Source organism: Myotis yumanensis, unplaced genomic scaffold (genome assembly GCF_028538775.1).
Source record: "Myotis yumanensis isolate MYYU_CA2020_CCGP unplaced genomic scaffold, mMyoYum1.0.hap1 SCAF_1, whole genome shotgun sequence".
Classification (NCBI taxonomy): domain Eukaryota; kingdom Metazoa; phylum Chordata; class Mammalia; order Chiroptera; family Vespertilionidae; genus Myotis; species Myotis yumanensis.
This window is the reverse complement of record NW_027223752.1, coordinates 191,881,739-191,909,119: the sequence shown is the minus strand read 5'-3', so window position 1 is coordinate 191,909,119 and position 27,381 is coordinate 191,881,739. Positions and strand designations below refer to the sequence as shown.

Genomic DNA, 27,381 nt, shown 5'->3' with positions numbered 1-27,381 from the left:
TCTATTAAATTACTATATAATGACCATTTTCTCACATGAACTATTTTTTTTTGGTAGAACTTTTATCATTTTATTTTTTGAAGTTGAATCTTTACACATTCTGTAACATATTTTTAATATATTTTTATTGATTTCAGAGAGGAAGGGAGAGGGAGAGAGAGAAAGAAACATCAGTGATGAGAGAAAATCATTGATTGGCTGCCTCCTGCACGCCCCCTACTGGGGATTGAGCCCACAACCCGGGCATGTGTCCTTGACTGGAATCGAACCCAGGACCCTTCAGTCCCCAGGCCGATGCTCTATCCACTGAGCTAAACCAGCTAGGGCTCTATAACATATTTTTATGTAAAATTTGAGCCAGGTATCTCACTTAATCCCCTCCCCCCACATTGTTAGCTGTCATGTCACCACTGATTATTTATCCATTGACTTGAGGTACCTCCTTTAAAATATCTTGAATTCTTAAAAAATTATCTATTTTTTAATTTAATATTCTGATCCATTGTTTATAGAACGATTATGTATTCTGTTGCCTGTACTGTAGTGTGATTTTTAATTGAGATATAATTCACATATAAAATTCGCAATTCCGTGGTTTTCATAGATTCACCATGTTGTGCATAGTTTCACTATTGTCTCATTATAGACCTTCCATCAACCTAAAAAGAAGCCCTATGGCTATTAGCAGTCAGTTCCAATTCCTGCTTCCCTGCATCCCCTGGCTATCCTACCTGTCTGCTTTCTGTGTCTGTGGATTTGCCTATTCTTGACATTCTGGACATTTCATCTGAATGGAATCAAACAATGCCCATCCTTTTGTATGGCCTCTTTCATTGAGCATAATGTTTTTAAGGTTCATCTATGTTGTAGCATATGTTAGTACTGCATTCTTCTCATGGAATGCATTTTGTTTATCCATGAATCAATTTATGGACATTTGGGTTGTTCCCACTTTTTTTTCTTATGAATGAGTACTGCTGCTATGAACTTTCATGTATGTGTTTTTGTGTGAACATATATTTTTAATTATCTTGGGTATATACCTAGGAGTAGGTATATACATTGCTGGGTCACATGGTAACTCTAAGTGTAACATTTTGAGGAACTGCTTAACTGTTTTCCACAGTGGCTGCATCTTACATTCCCATCAGCAGTGTATGAGGCTTCAATTTCTCTACATCCTTGCCAACACTTAATTTCCCTTTTTTCTTATTAAAATAGCCACCCTAAATTATATGAAGTAGTATCTCACTGTGGTTTTGATTTACATTTTTAATATTCTTTTGCAACAAAAGTTTAAAGTGTTTTTCTATGCATTTCTATAATTTCTTTTCTGAACACGATCATTTCTACATTTTTGTAATAAATTTTTGGTAATTTAATTTCATCAGTATTGGCCTTTGTTTCAATTGATAAATCAGAGGAAGAAAATATATAACCAGTGTGTTCACCTAGCCTTTTGTACCTGTCCCTTTAATGTCCATCCAGTGGTCCCTGAACAGTGGTGGCATTTGTGAACTTTTTCACTGTTCCAGGCACTCACTGTACAGAACACACAATCAACTGTGGCCTTGATCCAGAAAGACTTGATGTCTAAAATTAGACTGGTGGAGACTGGTTAGAGGCATAGAACAGACAGGAACACATTGGATCAACTCTGATGTGACACCGAGGAATGTGGGAGGTGGTAGTTTCAGGGTATGATGTCTTGTAATATGTTGAAGTCTTAAAGATAAATCAGGCATTAGTGCCCAGGGTATCCTCTGGTACATTCTGTGCTGCAGAGGAAAGTGAATTTCTTGGCTAGGAGACAGCAGTGATTTAGTCTCCTGAAGCTCAAATTCCCACTTCAAGAAACTGACCTACAGACCAGGAGTACAGGGCGTTTTCACAGAAGAATATTCTGTGGCCGGTAATCAAGAAAAATAGTTTCTGCCCTGACTGGTTTGGCTCAGTGGTTAGAGCGTCAGCCTGTGGACTGAAAGGTCCCAGGTTCGATTCCGGTCAAGGGCATGTACCTTGGTTGCGGGCACATCCCCAGTAGGAGGTGTGCAGGAGGCAGCTGATCGAAGTTTCTCTCTCATCAATGTTTCTAACTCTCTCTCTCTCCCTTCCTCTCTGTAAAAAATCAATAAAATATATTTTAAAAAAAGAAAAAGAAAAATAGTTTCTGATGCTGGTATAATTGCTTCATTTGTAAAATGATGTTATGAATTGACCTTTCAACCTTTCATATGGGTTGTTATGAGAACAAAATTAAACCCTTTTAGAAGTGCTACATAAATTCCAATGGTCTTCATCACTGGAAATAACATTTTAATTAAGGGGACAGACTCTGGAACTAGATTGCTCAGGTTCAAATTTCAGTTCCAGACAAGTTACTCAATCTGTGTCTATAAAGTCTCCAACTAAGATCTCCAACTGAGAGTATAGCTTATGCAACCAGTGTGCCATAAAAGTAGTATAGAATAGTGGAAAGAGAGAATGATGTGGAGGGCATTATCCTTTCATTTGTAGAAACCCTTAAATGGTATCCCTGGGCAGATTTGCTCATCCTATTTTTTAAAATAAATATTTATTGTTCAGATTATTACAGTTGTTCCTCTTTTTCACCCCATAGCTCCCCTCCACCCGGTTCCCACCCCATGTCCTTACCACCACCCCCACTGTCCTCGTCCATAGGTGTACGATTTTTGTCCAGTCTCTTCCTGCACCCCCCAAACTCCCTTCCCCTGAGAATTGTCAGTCCACTCCCTTTCTATGCCACTGATTCTATTATATTCACCAGTTTATTCTGTTCATCAGTTTTTTTATTCACTTGATTTTTAGATTCACTTGTTGATAGATATGTATTGGTTGTCACTTAGTTGTTCATAATTTTTATCTTTACCTTTTTCTTCTTCCTCTTCTTAAAGAATACCCTTCAGGATTTCATATAGTACTGGTTTGGCAGTGATGAACTCCTTTAGCTTTTTCTTATCTGTGAAGCTCTTTATCTGACCTTCAATTCTACATGATAGCTTTGCTGGGTAGAGTAATCTTGGTTGTAGGTTCTTGCTATTCATCACTTTGAATATTTCTTGCCTCTCCCTTCTGGCCTGCATAGTTTCTGTTGAGAAATCAGCTGACAGTTGTATGGGTACTCCCTTGTAGGTAACTAACTGTTTTTCTCTTGCTGCTTTTAAGATTCTCTCTTTGTCTTTTGCCCTTGGCATTTTAATTATGATATGTCTTGGTGTGGTCCTCTTTGGATTCCTTTTGTTTGGGGTACTCTGCGCTTCCTGGACTTGTAAGTCTATTTCTTTCACCAGGTAGGGGAAGTTTCCTGTCATTATTTCTTCAAATATGTTTTCAATATCTTGTTCTCTCTCTTCTTCTGGCACCCCCATAATTCGGATGTTGGTATGCCTGAAGTTGTCCCAGAAGCTCCTTACACTATCTTCATATTTTTGGATTCTTTTTTCTTTTTGCTTTTCCGGTTGGATGTTTTTGCTTCTTCATATTTCAAATCTTTGACTTGATTCTTGGGATCCTCTAGTCTGCTGTTGGGTGTCTGTATATTCTTCTTTATTTCAGTTAGTATATCCTTAATTCTAATTGGTCCTTTTTCATATCCTTGAGGGTCTCACTAAATTTCTCAGAGGTTTCTAGAAGATTCTTGAGTAACCTTAAAACCATGGTTTTGAACTCTATATGCAGTAGTTTGCTTTCCTCCATTTCTTTCATTTGTGACATGTTTCTTTGTCTCCAAATTTTGGCTGCTTCCCTGTGTTGATAGAGTGGCTTTGTGTGCTAGGTGTCCTATAGGGCCCAGTGGCTCAGCCTCCCTAATTACCTGAGGTGGACAGTCTTGGTGCACCCCTTTGTGGGCTTTGTGCACAGTCTTGTTGTAGTTAAGCCTTGATTGCTGTTGGTATCACTGGGAGGAATTGACCTCCAGGCCAATTTGCTGTGAGGACCAGTTGTGTCTACAATGGGAGAACTTCTGTGCTGGAGACACCCTTATGGGGCAGGACTTGCTTCAGTGGGGCTTTGGTGCTCACTGAGTCTGCCCCCTGAGTGTGTCTCTTATGGATGTGAAGAGTTGTACTCTGGTATGGTCTCACTCTGACCACTGTGTACACTGGCTCTTGGATCTCCAAGGAAGTGCAAAGTCAGCCACTGCCTGAGGCCACCCAACAGGAGCTACAGAGAGATCTCCAGATCCCTCCTCTTTGTTTAGGGTTTGGAGGTGCCCAGATGAGGCCCAGCTGTGAAGCAATGCAGGCTTCTGCCAAGCCTTGGGCCTTCTTTTGGAAGCTGTGGGGCTCTCTGACCCATCTGCAGTTTGTTAGGTTTTAGATTGCAAAAGGCCAGGCCATTCATATGCAAAAGCCTCTGCGCACAGCTTGAGTGGGGTTGTGAATTGGGTGGGGTGGGGTCTCAGGGAATCACCAGGGCAGAGCAAACAGCAATGGCTGCCTGTCCGCCCTGCACCGGAGAGGTCCCCGGGTCTCTGTGTCCCTCAGCACCGTACAGGAACAATGATCACTGCAAGCACCTCTGAGAGAAAGCCGCCCTCATGTTCCGGCCTGATGCCAGACAGTCCAGTTTCTCCCCTTATGAATCTGGGTCCCCAGAGTCTCACCCAGAATGAGTTCAGAGCAGTCGGGAGCTTGTATCTCCCTCCGATTGAAAAAGACAACAGCACACCCAGTTGCCAGCCCGTTTCCACATGCGCCTCCGTACCTCCGCACCTCCTTCCAGTCTCAGTGTGCTTTTCTCTTTCCTTCTAGTTGTATAACTTCCACTCAGCCAGCCTTCCCGTGGTTCTGGATGATATCCATATTGAGTTCTAGTTGTAGTTTTGATGTGGTTGTGCGAGGCAGCAAGTTCAGGTGTTTACCTATGCTGCATCTTGGTTCTCTTCTACAGCATTCGCTCATCCTATTTTTTGATCAGTAGTTCAGAGTACAGGGTTTTATTTAATTCACTTCAATGTGTAGATGCTTCAAAAGAGAAATATAATGCATAACCTATTCTTGATTAATTTACAGTATAATAAATATATTTTATAATGAAATAATTAAAAATAATCACAATTTGTTGAAGGCGTGACATGTGTCAGGCATGGAGCTAAGACTTTGCATTTATTCATTATATCACTTAATCCTTGCAAAAGAATTACAATTAACACATGTTTCCTTACATTAGCCTCATGTTTAGATGAAAAGATTGAAGCTCAGAAATGCCAAATAACTTTCCCATACTTAATTAGTACCTCGTTAGTAACAGAAATGGAATTTAAACCCACACCTTTCTGACTCTAAGCTAGTGTTATTTACATTACACCACCCTGTTTCTCCTATGTATCATTTAAAGTTGAATTAGGCCTTTTTTCAGTTATACATAGCAGAAACAATGCAAACATGCTCAAGCATATAGGGCATTTGTTGCTTCTTATGATTAAGGTAAAATACAGTCTTCAGGTAGCTAGACCCAGGGCCTTAAATAATGTTATCCGGGCTTCATTCCTTTCTTTCCACCTCAGCTCTGCAAGCCTTTCTTTATTGGTTTTATTTACAGACAGGATTTTCCATAGAACTAAAAGGATAACTATTGGCTTCCCCAAGTCAATATTATCCTTACAACTTGTGATTGTAGAGAAAGAAAGAGTGCTCTGGTTTTTAAGCCTGATTTATTGCTTATTACTGTGGCTGAAGGTGCCGAATCAGTCCTACCCAAACCACATGGACAAGGGAGTGTCCTAAAAAGAAGAGGGGTGATATTTACCATTATGTATTTATCATATATAGTATTTCATGCATGATAATTTTATATTCACTCAACAGTTTTGAGGGATTGAGGAAATTGGCTAAAAATATTTTCAAAGCCAGGATTGCCACCCATTTCTTCAACTTTATACTCATTGGTTTTTCCTCTGTACCACAAGGTTCAAATAAATGAGTTGCAGGCATAATCATACCCATATCTTACCCACTAACATTAACTCTTTCACACAAATAGGTAATAGCTGAGAAAAGTTATCAATAACAATGGAATATACTTTCTACATAAAAACATATCCAGCCCAGCCAGTGTGGCTCAGTAGTTGAGTGTTGACCTATGAACCAGGAGATCAAAGTTCAATTCCCCATCAGGGCACATGCCCAAGTTGTGAGTTTGATCCCCAGTAGGGGGCGTGTAGGAGGCAGCCAATCAATGATTCTCTCTCATCTTTGATGTTTCTATTTCTCTCTCTCTCTCCCTTTCTCTCTGAAATCAACTTAAAAATTTGAAAAAAAAAATCAATTAAAAAAAATCCAAATTTGGTTGTAAGCAAGGGATAGATTCTTGGCAGGGTATGAGAGTGTGGAGGTAGTAATGTGAGAGAAAAAGACACACCAAATATCTTGTTTCAAGAATATTAATTTCCTTTTCTTTTGAAGGTGAAGGCTAATATGTTAGACATGGCAGATAATGCATTTGATGACGAATACCAGAAATGTACTGACAGGATGGAAATCAAATATGTTCCCCAACTGCTCAAGGAAGAAAAAGCAAGCCATCAGCTTTTTGAGGATGTGTGGGAAAATGCAAAAGCCAAATGGGAAGCTCGGAAGACTCATCTCTCTCTCCCTATGAGTTTTAAGGATAACCATGGAATAGCCCTGATGGCATATATTTCTGAAGCTCAAGAGCAAACTTCCTTTTACCATCTGTTCAATGAAGCTGTGAAGATGGCTGGCCAGTCTCGAAAAGATTATATCTATGGCTTCCAATTCAAAGCTTTTCATTTTTACCTGACCAAAGCCCTGCAGTTGCTGAGAAGACCTTGTGAGGATAGCTATAAAAATGTGGTGTATAGCACAAGCCAGGGTACTTCGTTTACCTTTGGAGGGCTAAACCAAGCCAGATTGGGCCATTTCACCTTGGCACATTCAGCCAAACCTCAAGCAGCAAGTGATCAACACATTCTGTTAACCATTCACACATGCTTTGGAGTTGCCATTGGAAAATTTTTTGATAAAGAAAATGAAAGTGGAAGAATTATTATAATACCTCTGAATGAGATTTTTTCTGTGTCACAGGATGGGGCTAGCAATAATCTTATCCTTCGAAGCACAAACAAGACCTGCAGCCATTACGAGTGTGCATTTCTAGGAGGTATGTGTCTCTGTTCTGTCTGTGCTTGTCTGGGAGGGGAGGAGAAGCATTCTTAGGACCAGGGAGAGATTAGGGAGGAAATTAAGAGATGTTTGAAAGAAGAAATGACATTGGTGGTCTCTAGTCTAGCTCTTTTCATACTGTTAGTTTCAACCCCCCAACACTCCCCCCAAAATTAGTTTTACCAAACTAATACATTTGCAGTATTATTGAAAGTAAAAAATAAAATAAAATAGTACTATGAGGCCATCATTTTCAAACAGGAGCAGTGTGCCCTTCAGGGTCATTTGGCAAAGGCTGGAAACATTTTTAGTTGTCACACTATCCCTAGTTGCTACTACTATCTACTGAGTAGAGTCCAAGGACACACTAAACTGCATTGAACAGCCCCCCACAACAAAGAAGTACCTGGGCCAAAATACTACTATAAGGCTTACAATGAAAAGTAGCAGCCCCCTTCCCACCCATTCCCATTCCCATTTGCCACTCCTTGGTGGCCTCCATTTCTTTTATTTTTTAGCTATTTTTTTTCAGGTACTTATTGTCATGGTTCTAAGTAAATAAAATGCTTCAGCATGTTAATTCTTGATTTTTATCTGTTCACTTCACAGTATAGAGAATGAATATTTAACTCTCCTATTCCATACATTAGTTAGGAATTCTTTATTGTATTCATCTTTAACAGAGAACCTACCTGATAGCTCTCTTTTAATAAGAAGTCTAGAGAAGGCTGTCCAGAGTTGGTACAGTGTCTCAACTATTTCATCAGTAACTTAGGCTCTTTCTATTCCACCAATCTTAGCATGTTGGTTTGTTGATTCATATTTACAGTGTGACTGTTGTAACTGTAGACATCCATGCATGTTCAAGACAAAACGAAGGGGAAGAGGGATGGCAGCCAAATCTGCCTATTTAATCAGGAATGTAAACATTTTCCCAGAAACTCTTAGATTTCTGATTATCATTGACTGTAACAGCCACTTATAAGAAAAGCCTGGAATGGGGGTAATTAGCATTTCCAGCCTCTATACTACAGGGAGGTAAGGGAGAAGGGAATTAGAAATAGCTGGTAGGTCAGTAAACTAAAACTTTCTGATAATCACCACCTTCATCTTCAGTATCCGTGCATTTCCCTCTTCCCATTCTCTCTGTGTAGTAAAGACTGGTACCTTTTTAAGTACCTCTTTACCCTAGCGTTATTAGTAGTATGATTTTTTTGTTTCCTTAGTTTTTCATATCTCATCAATAGTTTACCTCCAAATCCTTAGAAATATAAGTCTCTTCTTAATACATTCAGATACTCTCTCTCTTTTTCTTTCTTTTCTGGATATACTTCTTCTGTATTCCCCCATCATCCTGCTATATGCTGTGCTCTCTAGGCTTATTGAATATCCTGACATCTCTCTTTACTACTATTCTGAGACTTTCTTTTGCTTCTCCCCTATGAAGATCCCCCTTCAGCAGTTCTCAACCTGTGGGTCGCAAACAATGAAAATACATCCTGCACATCAGATATTTACATTACAATTTATAACAGTAGCAAAGTTACAGTTATGAAGTAGCAACGAAAATAATTTTATGGTTGGGGGTCACCACAACATGAGGAACTATATTAAAGGGTCGCGGGCATTAGGAAGGTTGAGAACCACTGTGGCCTATATCTTGGATTTCTTCTTCTTCCTTGAATCGTCCTTTGTTTAGTGGGGTAAAGGTTCTCTGGAAATTTTCTGAGAAAAGGGACATTGAGGCAAATGTTCTAAGACTGCATGTCTGAAAAATCTACCTTTAGGCTTGAATAAAAGTATGTGTATATTGGTATTTCTGTTTCAGAAATTGTTTTCCTAGGAATTTTAAAGATCTTCCTCCATTGGTCTAGTTTCTGGTGCTGCTATTGAAAAGTATGAAGCCATTCTGAGTACTAAATATGAATGAGACCTGCTTTTTTTCTCTGGAAGGTTTTATGATGTTTTCTATATCCATAACATTCTGAAATTTTATGATGTTGTGCCTTGGTGTATGTGAGTAAAGGGTTAACAAAACTCTTCCTACTTTTTTTCTGTGAAAATGGCCTCCAGTTGATCTTCTAGCACTTTTTCTCTGAAATCTACTAAAGGTGGAAATGACTAATGGTAAACTGCCTAATTGTAAGCATAATCTTATCTGCTGGGATTATGAATGAACTGTAAATACTTTGGGGAAAGCTATAGTATTGGGCATTCCTGAATGTATTGTGACATACCCAGGTGTTCTTGCTGAGTGGTGGAAGTACATTCATAGACTGGTATAAGAGATACTGTCGTCTGTGACAGATATGTGGCATGAGGCTATGAAGTTAGCATAGTTCCTGCACCCATTTGTGTACTCTTGCTTCCTTGTAACTGAGCATCATTCTGGGGGCTAATCGCTCTGGACTTCTGTAAGGACTTGCATTGAAGAGATGTATATCATGATGTCCTATTGCTAAACAGTATGCCATGTTCCTTGCCTTGCATTCTTCTGCAAAGCTGGTGAGGTGATGGCCTTTTGGGGTCTTATGAGTGTGATTATTTTTCGGAACCCAAAACCATGGCTGCTGGTCATGCAGAGTATTGCAGTAGGACCTCAGAAGTGGGATGGACATTTAGATTTGACTCCACGTGACCAAGGCACTATGAGATAAAAAAGAATAGGATGGGGGCCAAAACCGGTTTGCTCAGTGGATAGAGCGTCGGCCTGCGGACTGAAGGGTCCCAGGTTCGATTCCAGTCAAGGGCATGTACCTGGGCTGCGGGCACATTCCCAGTGGGGGATGTGCAGGAGGCGGCTGACCGATGTTTCTCTCTCATCGATGTTTCTAACTCTCTATCTCTCTCCCTTCCTCTCTGTAAAAAACCAATAAACTATATTTTTTTTAAAAAAAGAATAGGATGGGGAAGTGCCAATGAGACATCTTGCCTGGTTGGAGGGCTGATCCACTTATGATTTAATGGCAAGAAGCTATGTAGCCATTGAGGTGCCTGGGACACAAAATTTAAGGAGATCCTCAGTTTGAGGGTGGTACACTTGCAGCATCTGCATTTGCATGACCCTAAAAGTGAGTGTCTCTTAAAGTTTGCACTCGGCATCTCATTTGCCTCACCCTAGTCCTGGCCCTTAGTTGCAAGTAAATGAGACTAATTGTTCACCTGGAAGGGCAATGGTGATTGGATTGAGTAAATTTGTGTAGAAAGATGCTCATTCTCCTTATCAACCTTACATTAGACCTGACCAAAAACCAAGTAGGTTAAAGACAGCTCATACCAGCTTATGGGAACTGATTGTGGGCATATATGTCTTCCCATTTCCTCATACATCACAGTAGCTTGAAATTGGCCATGGTTGAGAAATCAGCAAATACTACAAATCAGGACCCCCTTACCCCCACTGCAGAACTTGTTCAACTTTACCAGCACATCACAGCCAGAAATCCAGTTGCATCTGGGCTGTCAAAACAATGCCACTCTTGGTGCTCCTGATGCATTTAGCCACATGCCATTTGTAGAGGCATTGGTTCTACAGAAACCCTGGCTGCAGTAGCTACAGGCCAAATAAATCACTGGTATTTGGTTGATTAACAGAGGTGGGCAATGAAGCCCACAGAATCCATGTTTGTGAATGGGATTACGATGAATAAAAAGGGTGGAACCATTGGGTGGATTTAGAATGAGCCGGAGCTCAGACCTGCATGGGCTAGTGGGTCATGATCCCCATGTGAGGAAGGGGAAAGTGGAGGGCACACCTCTGTGGGCCAGCCCACAAGATCAGGCAGAGGCTACACAGCAGGTTAATGTTCAAACCAGCCACAGGGGGAGACCTTTGTGGAGGCTCACATGTACTATTTGGAGAGCTCTGACAAAGTCAGGCCACTGCACTTGACTGTGTTGATTTAATTCCAAACTGAAGTCTAACCAATGTCTTCTGCTGCCATCTAGAGATAACTAATGGGAACCTAGGCTCAAATCTAGATCATTGAAGCTAAGCTTTTTGAAACACTGTGAAGGACAATAACCAGAGCTTTTGTTTGTTTGTTAGTAATCCTCACCCAAGGATATTTTTTCCATTAATTTTTGGAGAGAGTGGGAGGGAAGGAGGGAGGGAGGGAGGGAGAGAGAAAGAGAGAGAGAGAGGAGAGAGAGAAACATCGATGTGAGAGAGACACGTACGTTGGGTTGATTGCTTCCTGCATGGACCCTGACCCAGGGCAGGGGTTGGAGAGTGCAACAGAGGTATGTGCCCTTGACTGGAATTGAACCCAAGACCCTTTAGTCCGCAGGCCAACGCTCTAACCATGGAGCCAAACCAGCTAGGACACCAGAGATTTCTTAGAAATAAGCCAGGGGGATATAATCAGAACCTTGTTCCATTGTGACTAACTATAATTTTGAATGAAAAAAGACAATATTTCTAAAAGGAATTAAAAAGTTATACTGTACTAAATTTAGTGCTAACATAGTCCTGTGTTACTGTTCTGAACTTGCTTATGATTTCCAAGATAAAAATGTGTTGTGGGCCTTACAGAAACTAGTTAGCTAAAAAATAAATAAAATTTAAAAAAAATTAGTTCATTTGGTTAGGAAGAGGGGAGAATGAGAATCATCACAGGTTAATTTTCTGTACCAGTGGTTGCCAACCTTTCAGACCTCACAGACCACCAGTAGTCCGCGGAACACCAGTTGGCGACCACTGCTCCAAAGGTTTCCTTAAACCAGCGGTCACCAACCTTTCAGACCTCATGGACCACCAGTGGTCTGAGGACCACCGGTTGGTGACCACTGTTCTATACTGTTCTTCTAGAATATTGATAAAGGTGGAGTGTCAGCTGTGTAATTAGGCTACATTCTTTACCATTACACATGACGCAGCTTGCTTCCCCAGAGTGAGCAAGAGAAAGCAGGAAACAGTGCCAGCAGATCAGTCTTTTGCAACCTAACCAGGGAAGTGACATCTCAAGAGGAGAGAATTACATAAGGGTGTGACTATCAGGAGACAGGATCTTTGGGAGCCATAATCCCAGCCCATTATAGTCTGTCACCTCCCCCAGGGAATGATCCAAATCAGCTCTCCTTTTCATAATGATGAGTTTTATAGTGACTTCTGCAGACAGAGGAGAGTAGCTACATAACCACTGGAAGCAAAATCAGCTACCAGTTTCATATACTGGTGTTTTTTATCTGATTAGTATGATCAGTCTGTTTACTGAGGTCATATGAAATATATGTCCATTTATATAAAATAAAAGCTGGTATTTTATGAATATCTATCCACATGAGTCAGAACAAGCACATTCATGCAAAAAGGAGAGGAATATATTCTTCCTCCAATTCCTCTCATTCTCCAGCTCCTAATTTGTTGGTGTTTGGGAACTCAGGCAAGACAGAGGTTATCAAGATTATAGGCAACTTGTAAATAGCTAAAGATAGCCAGACCTGTCAGTCCTGTAGAGATCTTCATTGGGGAGGCTGGTAGAATTTTTCATTTGAAGTCCTGGTCCTTTATAATGATTCCCTTACTGTAGTAGATTATAGACAATGGAGCACATGCTTGATTTGCTCTGTTGGTCTCCAGAGGCTTTTCTTTATAAGGAGTCACTTCATATGAGTATATTTGTGTGTAACATAAAGGTTGAGTTCATGAGTTGTATTTGTTGCATTTATTTCCACAGAGAGGACTGCATTGGCTTTACCTTTAGTAATTCAATCCTGGGTGTCTCAATGGCCTGATCATACAACTAGGGCAGTAGTGTTGGCACATGAGTGTTCATAAACGTAGATGTTCTCCTTGCCTGGGTCATCATTTGAAGTTCAGCTCTTCACGTAGAGCATCCAAGGCAATGAACAAGTTACCATCATTATAATGGGCTAGAGGCCTGGTGCACAAAATTCATGCACTGGGGGGGATGTCCCTCAGCCCAGCCTGCACCCTTTCCAATCTGGGACCCCTTGGGGGATGTCCGACTGTGGTTTAGGCCCAATCCCACAGGGTTGCCCCCAACTGTCCTCCCCTGCCAGCCTAGTCACCCCTAACTGCCCTCCCTTGCCGGCCTGGTCACTCCTAACTGCCCTCCTCTGCAGGCCTGGCCCCCTCTCCCCCCAACTGTCCTTACTCCCCTGCAGGCCCAGTCGCCCCCAACTGCCCTCCCCTGCTGACCTGGTCGCCCCCACCTGCCCTCCCCTGCCAGCCATCTTGTGGCAGCCATCTTGTGACCACATGGGGGCGGCCACCTTTGACCACATGGGGGTGATCATCTTGTGTGAGGGTGTGATGGTCCATTTGCATATTACCTCTTTATTAAATAGGATGGATGCAGCCTCCTATTGGATTTGTCCAACATGGGGACAAGCTGTTTTGTTAGAGTACTGTGCTGTCTTTTCAGTTGTTAAGTCTTGTAGGTATGGCCTCCATTGAGTCAGTAGTTTGGGTAAAGTAGTAGGTAAGGCTTTTGTAATGGCTAATGCAGAGGTTTTCAGACTTTCTCAGTTCATGGTCCTTTCCTTAGTGTTATCATAATTTATTTCAGTGTCCCTAGGCTAAACGAAGTACCCCAAAGTTCCACTTACTAGGTAAAGTCAAACAACTCAATAAGCATTTATTTCCTAACATCTTAGTAGCTGTTTGAAAAAAGAATACACAGAAATTTTTAAACTTTATCTTTATTGTAGAAACTATTACAGATGTCCCCATTTTCTCCTCTTTTGCCCACCTCCACAAAATTTTTTTAAAGTACTATTCTTTCATTCTTAACCATAATAATTTGCTAATGGGATGTATATGCCTATTGGATACTGCACAGCTTCTTAAACCTTGGAATTAGATTAGACACTACCTAATCCATGTTAATTTTTACATATATTTGCTTTTTATCACAACAGTTGCTGAAAACCAGCTTTGCAAATGTATCATCAAACAGAATGTAACATGGTATAACTTTGAAACTGCATTCTACCTCAAGCTAGTAGTTCATGCAGTATCTGACAGATATCAATGATGACTATGTTTATCTTGAAATTTTAAAGTATCCTTTGGTATCTTGTGAATTTGATCTAGCATTCAGGGACACCTCTGCTACTGTTTAGAAACTGCAGGTCTAATAGATGGGCAGCCACCTGTTTGTGAAAGTGGCTAAGGCCTTAGGAACCAGGTTTGGCCCTTAGTTGGAGGTAAAATTTTAATGTGACAAGGGATCATTTAAAAAAATATTTTTATTTATTTATTTATTTTTATTTATTATTATTTGTTATCCTCACCCGAGGATATTTTTTTCTATTGATTTTTGGAGAGTGGAAAGGAGAGAGGAGGGGAGAGAAAGAGAGAGAGAAAGAAAGAAACATTGACATGAGAGAGACACATTGATTGGTTGCCTCCTACACATGCCTCTATTGGGGCTGGGGAACCTACAACCGAGGCATGTGCCCTTGACCAGAAATTGAGCCCAGGCCCCTTTTGTCCAGGGGCCAACGCTCTAACTACTGAGAAACCCACCAGGGCAATACTGCTGTAGTTTTATTATCACCAATCAGCTATGAATTAGGTCACAGACATCTGTAATTTCTTAGGATCTGAAGGAAATAGGGAACTCCTGGGAGGGTTTATTTTACTATTGATTTTCAGGCTTCTTACTGTAGCGTTCCCTGCTAAAATGTCAACTTACAGGTTTTTCAGTGTGTTTTGTGGGAAAAGGCACTATTCTTGATCCTGTGGGGTCTTTCCCTGGCCTTGGGTAATTTCCTCATACATATAAGCTGATCAGTATTTTGCCAAATACTTCAAAGGGAAACCCTTTGAAGATCTCCAGGGTTCTCGCTCTGAATAGCTCCCTTCTTTAGTACTATTTAATAACCAAATTACCCTGGTATTTTCTTTGTAGAAAAAAATTTAAACTACTTAATAGTTATAATACCATTTGGTTTTTCTGTTTATTCTTGAGATATTTTTTATTTTTTTAGGAATTTGCTTATTCATCTTATATTTCAAATTGATTCACAGTAACTCATATATTTTCACACCTATTGAATCTATGCTTATATTCCTTTTATCATTCTTATATATAATATTTATGCCTTCTCTTGTTTATTTCTGGATCAATCTCATCCATTTTTAATCCTATTACTTCTTTAGAAACTCAGAATAGTTTGATTACTTCCCTGCTGCTAAAAACACTCATGAAAAATTAAATCCAGAGTCAAATAGGGAGGAGAAATGAAGTCGTGAATAAATGGAACTGTGTTAAACATTAAAAGATACCAATCCTGGGGTGTTAACTGAACCTATGTTGTATTATTTCACAATATATATAAATCAAACCATCATGCCGTACTCCTTAAACTTAAAAAATTTAATTATCAGAAATTCCAATAAAATACATAAGCATAAGAAAAGATGCCCAGTCTATACTACTGAGGAAGCTCTCAAAAATTTTGTGCATAAAAAATCACTTGGAGTGCATGTTTAAAATGCAGATTATAAGGCACCACCACCAGAAGTTCTATATCAGTAGTCTCGGCTAGAGTCCCGCAGTTTTCAATTTTAATAAGCATCCAACTGATTCTGAAGTATGTGATTGGAAGACTACACTTTGAAAAACATGTTCTAATTTATACTACAGTCAAAAGATAAAGGCTTTTAAAATCCTCCAATGCCTAGTCCCCAGGCCTAATCTATCATATCTGTAGCTTTGTCATCCACAATTCCCCTCACCTTCACCTAACCCTCAACTAAGCCTCTGCATAAGGCTTGCACACTTATCTTCTGCTGAGGCAACATTTTATAATTGTCTCTAGAACTGTTTTTTAAATTTCTAGTCTAGCCAAACACCCAAGGCACCATCAGATTCTAACAAATCTGTACTAATTCCTGGATCAGAAAGTCACCTGGGTTCTTGGTTCAAACTCCACAAATGGAGCAGGATTGGATAGCAGATTATAGAAGACCACATCTCATAGTGAAACCCGGACTCTGGGGAACTCTCCCATCTTAGCCGGAGAAGTTTCTCCACTGATAACTGAACTTGATTAGATCAGTGAGTTAGCCCGGCATGGGGAAGAGACCATAGGACTTCTAGACCTTTTTGTGACATCTGAGAAACCCTCTATGGCTCATGCTGGCACCAAATCTAAACACCCTCTTACTGATCTTCTTGCCTTAACTGCTGTTGGGCAGGCCTGCAGATTTTCCTTTATGTCAAGTCTCGGCGGAATCACTGCTGCACTGATGATTTTTTGCAGGGGATCACTGGCAAGAAGGTATAAAAGTATACGATTAGATGCCATGTTCCTGCTCCCCAAAAACTGTGGATCTCCTTCCATACAGATCAGTGTTCTGGAGCAGACCAACTTGGTGTCTCCATATGCATGTGAAGGATCTTTGTTCATATATTCAAGGATCTTGAAGCTCTGATTGAGATTCTTTTTCTTCAATGAAACTGTCACAGTAAAAGGACAGGTTTGCTGTTGAGGACATTTAATATCTGAAGAGAGGATTAGTTGAACAAATACTTAAATTTTCTCCTAACTTTTGTAGACAAATCATAGAATAGAATTATTAAGTGTTAGCTTTGGATGGGCCTTTGGAAGTCATTTGAAGCAATCTCCCACTAAAAGATCCAGATAAGGAAGCTGAATTCCAGAAATGTTAGATGTTTTATCAAAGATCATACTGCTGTTTGATGACTGTAATATGAATATAAATATGTAATTGTTCTACAGTTTGCATTCCACTAAGTTATGGGTCTGATGGACCAGGAGCTGACAGATTAATTACTAATAGCCACAGACCAGTGGCTCTGCAGGGTAAATTGTGTCTAACTAATAAAGCTTTATCTTTATGTTTCAGGTCTAAAAATGGCCAATTGTGTTGAGAACATAGGTAAGATATGCTTCAAAGTATTGTCTCTGTAATGGGAATTTTATCAGTGTTATTTCTCACATGTACGGGTCAGAGCCATCTGACCAAACTGTCATGCTGTCAGCCATCTTTCATTTCTCAAGGCAAAATTGTGCTACTGCTACTACCTTTTAGCAGTAGGGAGTCCAGGAGTCTCTGCTGGTGGCATCCCTCCCCTATCCACACCCACAGCCTTGCCTGTGGCTGTTCTGTCAAACTTCATTTATCTTGGGCATGTATTACCATTCCACTCTCACCCTAATCTATCTTTACAAGAGTGTAAGGACTCCTGAATGCCCCTACTTGACTCCTACTTGACAGAGCTAGACTTATAACCCTATGTTTTGATATTTTAGGAAATAACTTTTGGGATACTAATGAAAGAATAGAGTGACTGTGGCTCAAGGTGAGAGCTGGAGGGTCGGAATGTCAATGCAGACTGTCTCTGCTTCCTCAGGGAAAAATAGGAGGATGTAACAAAAGATAATCCTCCTTAGAGGATCATGGGAAAGCTTTGGGTAGGTAAACAGGAATTCTAAGAATAGCATTATCAGATAGGCCCAACAGATTTGAATCAAAGTTGCCAGAAAATACCTTGGGCTGATGCATGCATTGGGTAGAATTTTTTGAAAATTTCCTTATTAAAAAGTTTTTAGCTGTCTGTCCTGTCTAGTTTTTCTATGAATTCTTCTTCATGTAATTAAAATGAATCCGCATCCATTTGTTTTTGAGACTGATGCTTTTATATTTCTCATCTCACCATATTTTGTATGTATCTTAAAATGTAAGCCAACTCATATTTTTATCATTAATAAACCTGACATTAATGTCTGAGCATAGTACTATATAATGAAAACATGTTTGTATTTCAGAATATTTTCTACCCATCTATGTTGCCAGCCCTGGTAAGTATGCTCTCATGTTTAAAAATAATCCTTATATGGATATTTAGTAGCTCTTTCTTATTTAACAAATTCAATTCTTAGCTGAAGAAAAAGAGTATTTTGCAGATATGAAGGAGTAACTTGGCAAATATAAGGTGGGGGAGGGGGCGGAGGGTAGAAAGACTCTATTCTGGGGAAATTTGCCTCTCTGTAAATGAGAGGGTTGACACTCTGGAGAGCTGAACAATATGGAAACATTCTAGGAGATAAGGTTGGTGAGACCTGAAGAGCTAGTCAGTCTTGAGAGATCTGAGGGTCTGTATTCAGTCATTGAGATTAACCTGAGATACCATTTAGCTGAAAGTAGAAAAGTCAGTCATTTGCACCTTTCAAATATGCTGTTTGGTATCATTTGACTAAAATATCTGGGTGATTAGATGTTTTTCTCCCCTGAGTTTCCTAGTGATATAGCCCAAATCACTTCTGTGCACTTAAGTTTTTTATTATGTGTTTGGCCCATGTAGCTACAATAAGATTTTCTTTATTGAAGAGAAAAAGGTATCTGGCCTTTCCTTAGGCATGCAATTTACTTGATGTTTTGGGAAATAATTTCCTGTACTGATGTGAAGCATATTATGCACTTGAGGACTTGCTTGGCAACACTTCTTATTGGCCCGTTGCAGCCAAAATTTTACTCGTCACTTCACAGGGACCTTAGCTAACTCTTCCAGACAGACATTTTTCTAGCTCATTGAGATCCCCCAGGATTTTCTTTAAAAAAACAAACAAACATTTTTATTGATTTCAAAGAGAGTAAGACAGAGGGAGAGAGAAATAGAAACATCAATGAGAGAGAATCATCAATCTGCTGCCTCCTGCACGCCCCCTACTGAGGATTGAGCCCGCAACCTGGGCATGTGCCCTGACCAGGAATTGAACCCTGATCTCCTGGTTCATGGGTCTATGCTCAACCACTGAGCCGCACCATCCAGGTGTGATGGTTTTTCTTGAGGTGCCAGAGGAAGGTTCCAGACCAATTAGCCAAGGTGCATTTAGACTCTGATTTGACACTTAAATTTACCAAATGGTTCTTTATGGCCATATTACCTGAAAATAATTTTGTTATAACTATAGTAACTTCCAATGATTTTATTCTATCGTTAAAATGGAAAGTTTCTTTTTGTAACTTAGGTGATAAAAAACAGAAGCTTGAAGACCCTGGTAAGACATTTTCATAAACTCTGGGTTTTACATTTGCAAGACATCTCCTTAGGGATGGGAGCGGATGGGAGCAGATGGGCATGGCATGGTAAGGAACAGTAGGAAGAGAACTAGTTTAGCTTACTAGTTTGGTATATCAGAGACCTTCCTGAGTTACGGATAGGCTTCTTTACAAAGATGACACAGCAGCTCTCTTTATGTCTCTTATCTAATAGTCTTTAGATCATCCCAGTAGAGAAGTTGAAGAAGTAGTTGAGAACATATTATTTTCTGCTTTATGCTAGCAGTTACATGGATAGAGGAAGGTGTGACTAATTATTCCACAAACTCTTTATGACCTAGTATGTTGGGCAGGGACATTAAAAATGGCTTTATTTTTTTCTAAAGTAAAAATTATGATTTTTTATATTTATTTCTGCTTCCAGCAATCTAACAGGTTCTGTTAGCTATATCTGTTTGATTATTTAGTATATTCCCAAGTTTTTTTTAAGTGATAGTATTCAAATATTCTCAAGAGTGCTGAGATAGGAATACTCTCATAAATTACTGGTGAGATTTTAAATTGGAACTTTTCTGAAAGACAGTTTGATAGATGTATTACTAGCTTTAAAAATGTTCATACCTTTTAACCTAGTTATAACACTTTTAGATATTTGTCCCAAGGAAATCATCATAAAGATTTGTGTATAAAATGTGTACAAAAATATTTACATAGTGTTATGGTAGTCAAAATTTATAAATAACCTTAGTGTCCAACAGGTGGGTAATATTAAATACAATTATACCCATATTATGAAACACTAACCTTAAAAATTTCATATTTTAAGAATATGAAAAAGTGCTTATATACAGTGGCAAATAAAAATCTATAATAATAAAAGGGTAATATGCTAATTAGACCAGACGTCCTTCTGGGCATCATTCAGGACGTCCTTCCAGACGAAGCCAGGGCCAGAGTGAAGCCCGGGTCCCGGGTGCCTGCCTGCTGGCGGCTGGAGGGAAGCTGCCCGTGTCCTGGGTGCCGGAGGGAAGCTCGGGTCCCGGGTGCTGGAGGGAAGCCGGTGCCAGCAGCCGGGGAAAGGAAAGTCTACTCTTGCATGAATTTTCGTGCATCGGGCCTCTAGTAGGATATAAAGTGGCATGTAGAGTCTAATACCAGTTTTATTTAAAAATGTGAAAAAGTAAAAATTTCCAATTATAAGATAAATAAGTACTGGGGATGTAATGTCCAACTCTTGTATTTGACAGTTCTTAAGGGAGTGGATCCTAAAAGTTCTCACCACAAGGGAAAAAAAGGGGGTTTTTTTGTATCTGATCTTTTCTTTTTCTGTGTGAGATGACAGATGTTAATTAAGCTTATTGTGGTAATCATTGCACAATATATGTAAGTTAAATCATGATGTTACCTTAAACTTATATAATGCTGTGTGTCAGTTACATCTCAATAATACTGGAAAATATGCTAAAAATATATTTTTTTAAAGGGCTGAAGATGGGGGATGTATACATAGCAAAAAGACTGAAAGGAAATATACCAAAAAATGTTAAGAATGAGTAACTGAGATTTAGGAGTAAGAGTAATTTTTAATATTTTATAAATGATCTGTAATTATAATGTATGACTTATATAATAATCAATAAATTTTATTTTTTAAAAATACATCGTGACACATGTAGGTTGGAAGTCTTTGGCCTGAATCTAAAAAAAAAAAAAATCAACAGGAGCTTAATCTGGGAGAGATCCTGGGTTTACTGGCCATTATTCTGATCAGAAGTCAGTCAGGTTCCAGTGGGTTAAATCTTCTCTCCTTTGCTCTGTCCCCTCCATCTCTCAAATCTTTTAGAGCTTTCCATAAATAGCCATGTAAATATAAGTTAAATTAATTTTCAAACCAAGTGCATTTCCACTAAATGGTTCCCATTCTCATCTTTAGGAATGAAAAGCCAGGAGTCCACTGTCTTACCTGGTAGGTAAACTTTTTACTTACTTTTTGAGGCTAGCTACAAGGGTGGGAGCGGACACAAGAACTCCTAGGACTAAGAGCATTATGGACTTGGAGAGTTTGGAAAATGAGTTAAGCCAGAACAGAGGGACTCCATTTATTGAGTGCTTATTATATTTCATGCAGTGTACTAAGCACTTTCATGATATATTTCCTTTAATCATCACTTACTACAAACCTGCAAGGTAAGGATTTCCTTTTCGTAAACAGGAAGTAAAGGTCAGAGGGATTAAGAAGGCTGAGCAATCATTGAGCTAATAACTATAATGACAATAGAACCAAACCAAGAAGAGTCTTACACCTAGTACTGTTTCATTTTAAAGCTGATGTACTAGGACTGCCTTATGAAGATAAGTTGGAGACATATGAGTCAGATTACGAAGTTCTTGAAGTTCAAGTTAAGGAGTTTGGGCTTTGTCCAGTTAGAGAATGAAGAGCCATTGAAAGGTGTTTTTGTTGTTACTGTTTTCTTTTCCCTTTTTTAAAGGGCTGGAGATGGGGGACGTATAGAAACAAGGAAGCATTAACAATGCAAGATAATTGATTAACAGTAACCAATATTCATTGATATTTTTAGGTGTAAAGAACCATGAACCCATCCAAATGCCTGGTAAGACAGATTTCACTCTCTGAGCCCAAGTATGAGCTGACAGGATTCCCCTTGGCATCGAAGAGAATATTGTCATGAAACTATTGTTATTCATTAATATTTCCTTTACAGCTATCTGCCAGTCATTCTACAAAGACTTAGCTGGGGAAGAGAGTAGAGAAAGTACCTTTATCCCTGTTCCTGGAGCAGGAATCTTAGCTCCCTTGGAGGGATCGCTGAAGGGCAAGGCTGCAGGGACTTGGATGCATGCAGTCTAGCGTCTTCCAGGTTCTATAGCTAAAGTTACTCAATAGAAACTTCACACAAAAGCTAATTGTTAGTACTCTCCTTTCATGGAGATAGACTCAGTGAGGTGCGATGGCAGAAGGCTCCTCTAAGCTTAGTGTGGATTTGCACAGTGAGGGTTCATGTAGCCAAAACTTTTAAATAAGAAGCCAGGAACTACAGTGCAGTGAGACGATTGACACTTGTATCTCATTGGACAAGACTTTGGAAATTGTATTCACTGGAGCAAACTGCAAGTTTCTTTTTCATTTAGGAATGAATGTTTCTTTTTCATTTAGGAATAAAAATGTCAGAACCTTTTCCATTACCTGGTAAGCAATGGTAGGCATGCCAGAGAGGAATGTGCCAATTTGGGTATGGGGGGATGACATAACTGTCAACATTAGACATGCAGGGAAACCCAAGTACTTTGCACAGGATCACACAAGTGAGTGAAGGCCCCAAGTCTCTTAACTTATGACCAAGTACACATTCCGTAAGGTTTGCCGTTTTTTAAGTATATTTTTCCGGTATATTTACCATGGAAGATTTAACCTACCATGAAGACATAGCCATTCCATGGGTATTTAAAATGTATGAGGCTGCCGCTGAGGGCAAGGCCATGAAGGGGCCTTGAGTTTCTGTGGCCAGAGAAAATTAACAGTGACTCCTGTCAGGTTCCTGAGAAGGGCTTCAGAATGTAGGCTTCAGGGAAGGCAAAAATAAAAAAGTAAATTTTCCTGAGACAAGAAGTAAATAACATAAATGGACATAACATGTAACCAGAGAGCTGTGGACAGTAATAACACTTCTCTATGCCTCAGAATTGTCAAACCTGGCTAACACTTGCCGTGTTTACCTTATGGGGGTATCTGAAAAGACTGTAAAAACACAAAATCTCAGGATGTAAGTCCCTATCCATTAAGGAATTTTTAAAAAAAATAGTTTTTTGGCATTCACTGAATTGCATCCATCTACACTCTGCCTTGCCTAATATTGCTGTCTGTGGAAACTTCATGCTGTGTACAGAACCAGAATATTCATAGTTAATTACCCAAAGTACAGACAGAAGCCTAGAGATAACCCTCCTAATTTTTATCTGCCACATGTGGTTGTGGGACCAGCCTGTTCCACATCTCCACTCCTTCAATCAGTGTCAAAGTGGCTTCTTTAATTCCCTAGTTGTAGGACTTCCATTCAGCCAGATTTCAGGTGGTTCTGAATAATGGTTGTTCTGTAGTTTTGTCCTAATTTTGATGTGGTTGTGGGAGGATTCAAGCACTGTGTTTATTACCTATGCTGCCATCTGGACCAGAAGTCTCTTCTAGGGAACTTTACATAATTTCATTTTTCTGCACCTCTCCTGCCACAATCGGTACAATGAAGAAAACTTCTGTCTCCCAGGATTGATTAAAGTCCTAATGAGACAAAGTACTGGCAAATGAATAGTTTTAAATAGTAGTAAATGGTAGCTGTCTTTATTATCTGAAAATCTTTTCTCATTTAGGAATAAAAGTGGTAAAACCAGATAAAAACTAATAATACATTTTTTATTGGGAGTGGAGCAAAGGGGTTTTGAGTCCTTTACTGTAAGCATTTAGTTAGGTTAATCTTAAGGAGTCTGGGGAGAACACCTGAGCTGTATAGCTTCTGACATGCCAGTCTACAAGGAATAGGTTTGCAGGGACTGTTTTGGATTGTGCCCTCTCCTGGAAAGCTGTGTGTAGTGCATGCTTTTTTGTTAAAACCTTTATACTGAATCTCATTTAATCTAAGATAAATACTGTTTTTGCCATTTCAGAGATGAGGACATGAAATATAGGAAGGTTAAGGAATCTGCTAAAGGGTAGAGACAACCAGGACTCAAACTTTTCAAGTTTTGTTCACTTTCTGTCACACAACACTTGTCTTTCACCCAGATTTAGTTATAAAAAATATTCATCTATCCTGGGCTTCTAGAATCGGCTTCAAAGTTTTCAGAATATGGCAATATTCATATTTAAGTGCTAGACACACACTTAGAGGTAGTATAGCATAGTAAAGAGGAGCAGAAGCTTTGAAATTACTACCACTGATTACTTCTGATTTTGTTTTGAGGAACATCTGTATAACATGGAAAACTATTATCTACCTTCTAGGTCTATAAGAAATAAAGGTGGCAATATACATAAAGTGTTTGTACAATGAGTGATATATAGTATTAATATTGCATTTGGGAATTGAAATTCAGTATATTAAAAAAAGCACTTTTTATAATAAAAATTTTAATCATTTTTTAAATGGAAACACTTCCTTGGTAAAAAAAAAACAAAAACAAAAAAAAACAACCAGAGTGCAAGTGAGTAACTATTAAACCCTTCCCCCAGGCTCACACAAATCTCTGAACCTAATACCCTGCTCCTCAGGCCCATTCCCAGGAATAAGCAAGTTTGCTTAATCATTTAATCAGCTTTTTCTCTCTGGATAAATAGGTTTACAATGCAATTAACTCAAAATCTGTTTATATTTTAGAATATAAGAGTCAAGAAGACATCAACAATCCTAGTAAGAAATATCTCATTTCCTTAGCTGATAAATGTTTAATCTACAATACAGAAAAAGTGAGAAATTTATTTTTTTCTTAAAGGGACAGTTCCAAGAACTTAAGGCATCATAACAATATAATGTCATGTCCAAATGCTTATGTGTGTGTATATGGTGGGGCACCTTGACGATTCTCAATCAGTTTTTACCATGTGTAGAGACTATTGTTTACAGCAGTTGTTCTCAACCCTGTCAACTCAATTCTCTCATTTTCTGACAATTATTTTATAAAGCCCTTATACTATCCTGAAATAAGATTCATAGATAAGGTGACCTACCTTTACCCATTAAAAAATAATATCCTAACTATAATTTATAACAAAATTATGTGCATTTTAATATGTAAATGCCTAGATTATATTAGAAGACATTATGCAGTAGACAGATGATTGTATTTCCTTATGCAAATAAATTTGGATTTAAGAGAAGACAGAAGCTACTCTGTGACTATAAGAAGATGAAAGTGAAGAAATACAGTGGGTCCTGGATAGATCTGTTTATGAAAACTAAAAATATTTTGTTTATATGTAAAACTGACTTTAAGTTCTGGTTTTTTAACTAATAGGTTTTTAATTAATTATAAATAGGTTTTTAACTAATGTATATTTCTAGCAGTGCATTTGAAATTTGTATAGGTCGATTTTTCTTGGTGCAAAACTAGCCCTTTACTTCTACTCCACCCTTGTGACAATCAAAAAATATCCTGACAGCCCAGCTGGTGTGGCTCAATGGTTGAGAGTCTACCCATGAACCAGGAGGTCATGGTTCTATTCCCATCAGGGCATACACCTGGATTTTGGACTTGATCCCCAGTAGGGGGCATGCAGGAAGCAAATCAATGATTCTCTCTCATCATTGATGTTTTTATCCCTCTCTCTCTTCCTTCCTCTCTGAAATAAATAAATAACATTAAAAAACAAACAAACAAAAACCCTGAAAAATTTCTGTCTCTTAGAGGGCAGTACTGCCCCCTTGAGAACCACTGCTCTATAGTAACAAACTAATGCATGAATTCATCTGCCTGCAATCTGTGTACATGTAATTGCATGTCTGTAATTATGGCAATTGACAAAATGAGTTGAAAGCTTTTATAAAATTTACTGTTTCTTGCCTCACTTACAAAACCTGAGTGGTAATTCCATTTGGATACTTCTAGTCAACCCTCGCTTGTACAGTCTAAGCCAAAACACAGCCAGAAGTCAGGTATCTGAGCTAAGGGTAGTATCAAACAGATCCTGAGATGGGTGGACTCCACTGTTCCTCTCCACTAGTGTAGATGAACGGGAAGCAGTTTTCTCCAAAGCAGAAAACTGACTGGTATGTATGAGGGGGACATTTTTAATTTTTTAATGAACTTGCAGGGCTTAGTATTTTAAAATGCAACTTTATTTTATATTGGTAGCTGTCAGTATATGCGTATAAAATATACTTTACTTGAAATAGAAAAGACACAAAATTAACCTAACCTTGCCTATGTATGCAAAAAATGAAGATAGAAAATTGCTAATTCTAGAGAACTTGAATAAAAATTATCTTGTCTATATAAATATTATATTTATTATGGTATTATTCTATATGTACAACTGTAAACCTACTTTTGCCCCACCCTTTATATGAAAATATAGCCTGAAATCTGTAATGAGTGATATTTATTTGAAAATTGTTCCTGGTTGGAAGTATTTCAAGTTAGTTTCTAACTCATCTTGAATGTCTGTTTACATATTCAGGATATATGGAATAGGTGGATGAACTTGATGACACGTGTCAATGACTATGTGTTCTCATTAACAGCTCCAGCTCCAGCTCCAGCTCCAGGTCCAGTTCCACGTCCCAAAACCCATCCCTCTGCATCCTCTGGCAAAATGCTCCTTCCATCGTTTGGGGCATTCATCATTTTAATCAGTGCTTCTATATATCTCTTTGTTAGTCTTTAGTCAGCTATATTCTTTATTATGTTAAGTACACTACAGGGATCCCACAGGAAATGATCAAAAGGAATGTTATATTTTTCACTTGTTGGCCAAAGTCAGTTGATAAAATGAGAACTGTATATGTTATTCAGTTTTCAAATTCAGAAAGTTTGTCCAGTTATGTTGTATAATCATTTTCACTTATTTGTATATTAATCTTATTGCAAAAACCTTATTTCTGGTTGAATTCAATAAAAGACAAGATTATTAGATATAATTTCAGAATTGCCAATACTAAAATATCCAATGTTAGTGGTTAACATGATTTTAATCAATAAGAATTTTTTCCGGGGGGTGGGGTGGATTTTTTCTTATTTTCAATTATAGTTTATATTCAATATTCTGTATATTCGTATCAGGTGTACAGCATAGTGGTTAGACAATAGTATACTTTAAAAAGTGGTCCCCTCCATATTCAAGTATCCACCTGGCCCCTTACATAAAATCAGATGGTATGCCTTTCTCTGACTTATTTCACTTAGCATAATGCACTGTAGGTCATCATGCTGTTGCAAAACTGAATTTTAAAGATGTTCTACTCATCCTTGAAGGAATAGACTTTTGACTTCATATAGTATGATCCCTCAAAATATGAACTTTATATTTCTGTAAACACAAGTTTACCAAGTATTGCACATACATAGTGCCTAATTTGAATCTCATTAAAACAGGAAGGTGGACAGTACTTTTTATGTATGCTAAATAAGCAAAGGAAAATGAGGTTATACAGTATAATACCATTTTCCTCAGGGTATTGTGGTGGTATACTAGAGACTGATTTAGGCCAGGGGCTTTGGTAACTG

General features: G+C 38.8%; 1 protein-coding gene across 10 annotated transcripts in view; it reads left to right on the top strand.

Moving 5' to 3' along the window:
• The window catches only part of ART3 (ADP-ribosyltransferase 3 (inactive)), a 109,169-nt gene extending 82,374 nt beyond the window's left edge, over nt 1-26,795 (top strand). For 7 of the 10 annotated variants that reach the window (XM_070394660.1, XM_070394646.1, XM_070394655.1 and 4 more), the window contains 8 exons: nt 6,429-7,146; nt 16,993-17,025; nt 17,916-17,948; nt 19,119-19,148; nt 21,083-21,115; nt 21,729-21,761; nt 24,537-24,569; nt 26,400-26,795. In XM_070394660.1, the coding sequence (XP_070250761.1) occupies nt 6,429-7,146; nt 16,993-17,025; nt 17,916-17,948; nt 19,119-19,148; nt 21,083-21,115; nt 21,729-21,761; nt 24,537-24,569; nt 26,400-26,542 (1,056 nt within the window). In that variant the 3' untranslated portion in view covers nt 26,543-26,795. The remainder of the gene's footprint in view (nt 1-6,428; nt 7,147-16,992; nt 17,026-17,915; nt 17,949-19,118; nt 19,149-21,082; nt 21,116-21,728; nt 21,762-24,536; nt 24,570-26,399) is intronic. The other 3 variants (XM_070394673.1, XM_070394675.1, XM_070394681.1) reach the window with 3 other exon arrangements.
• Nucleotides 26,796-27,381: the final 586 nt, after the last annotated feature.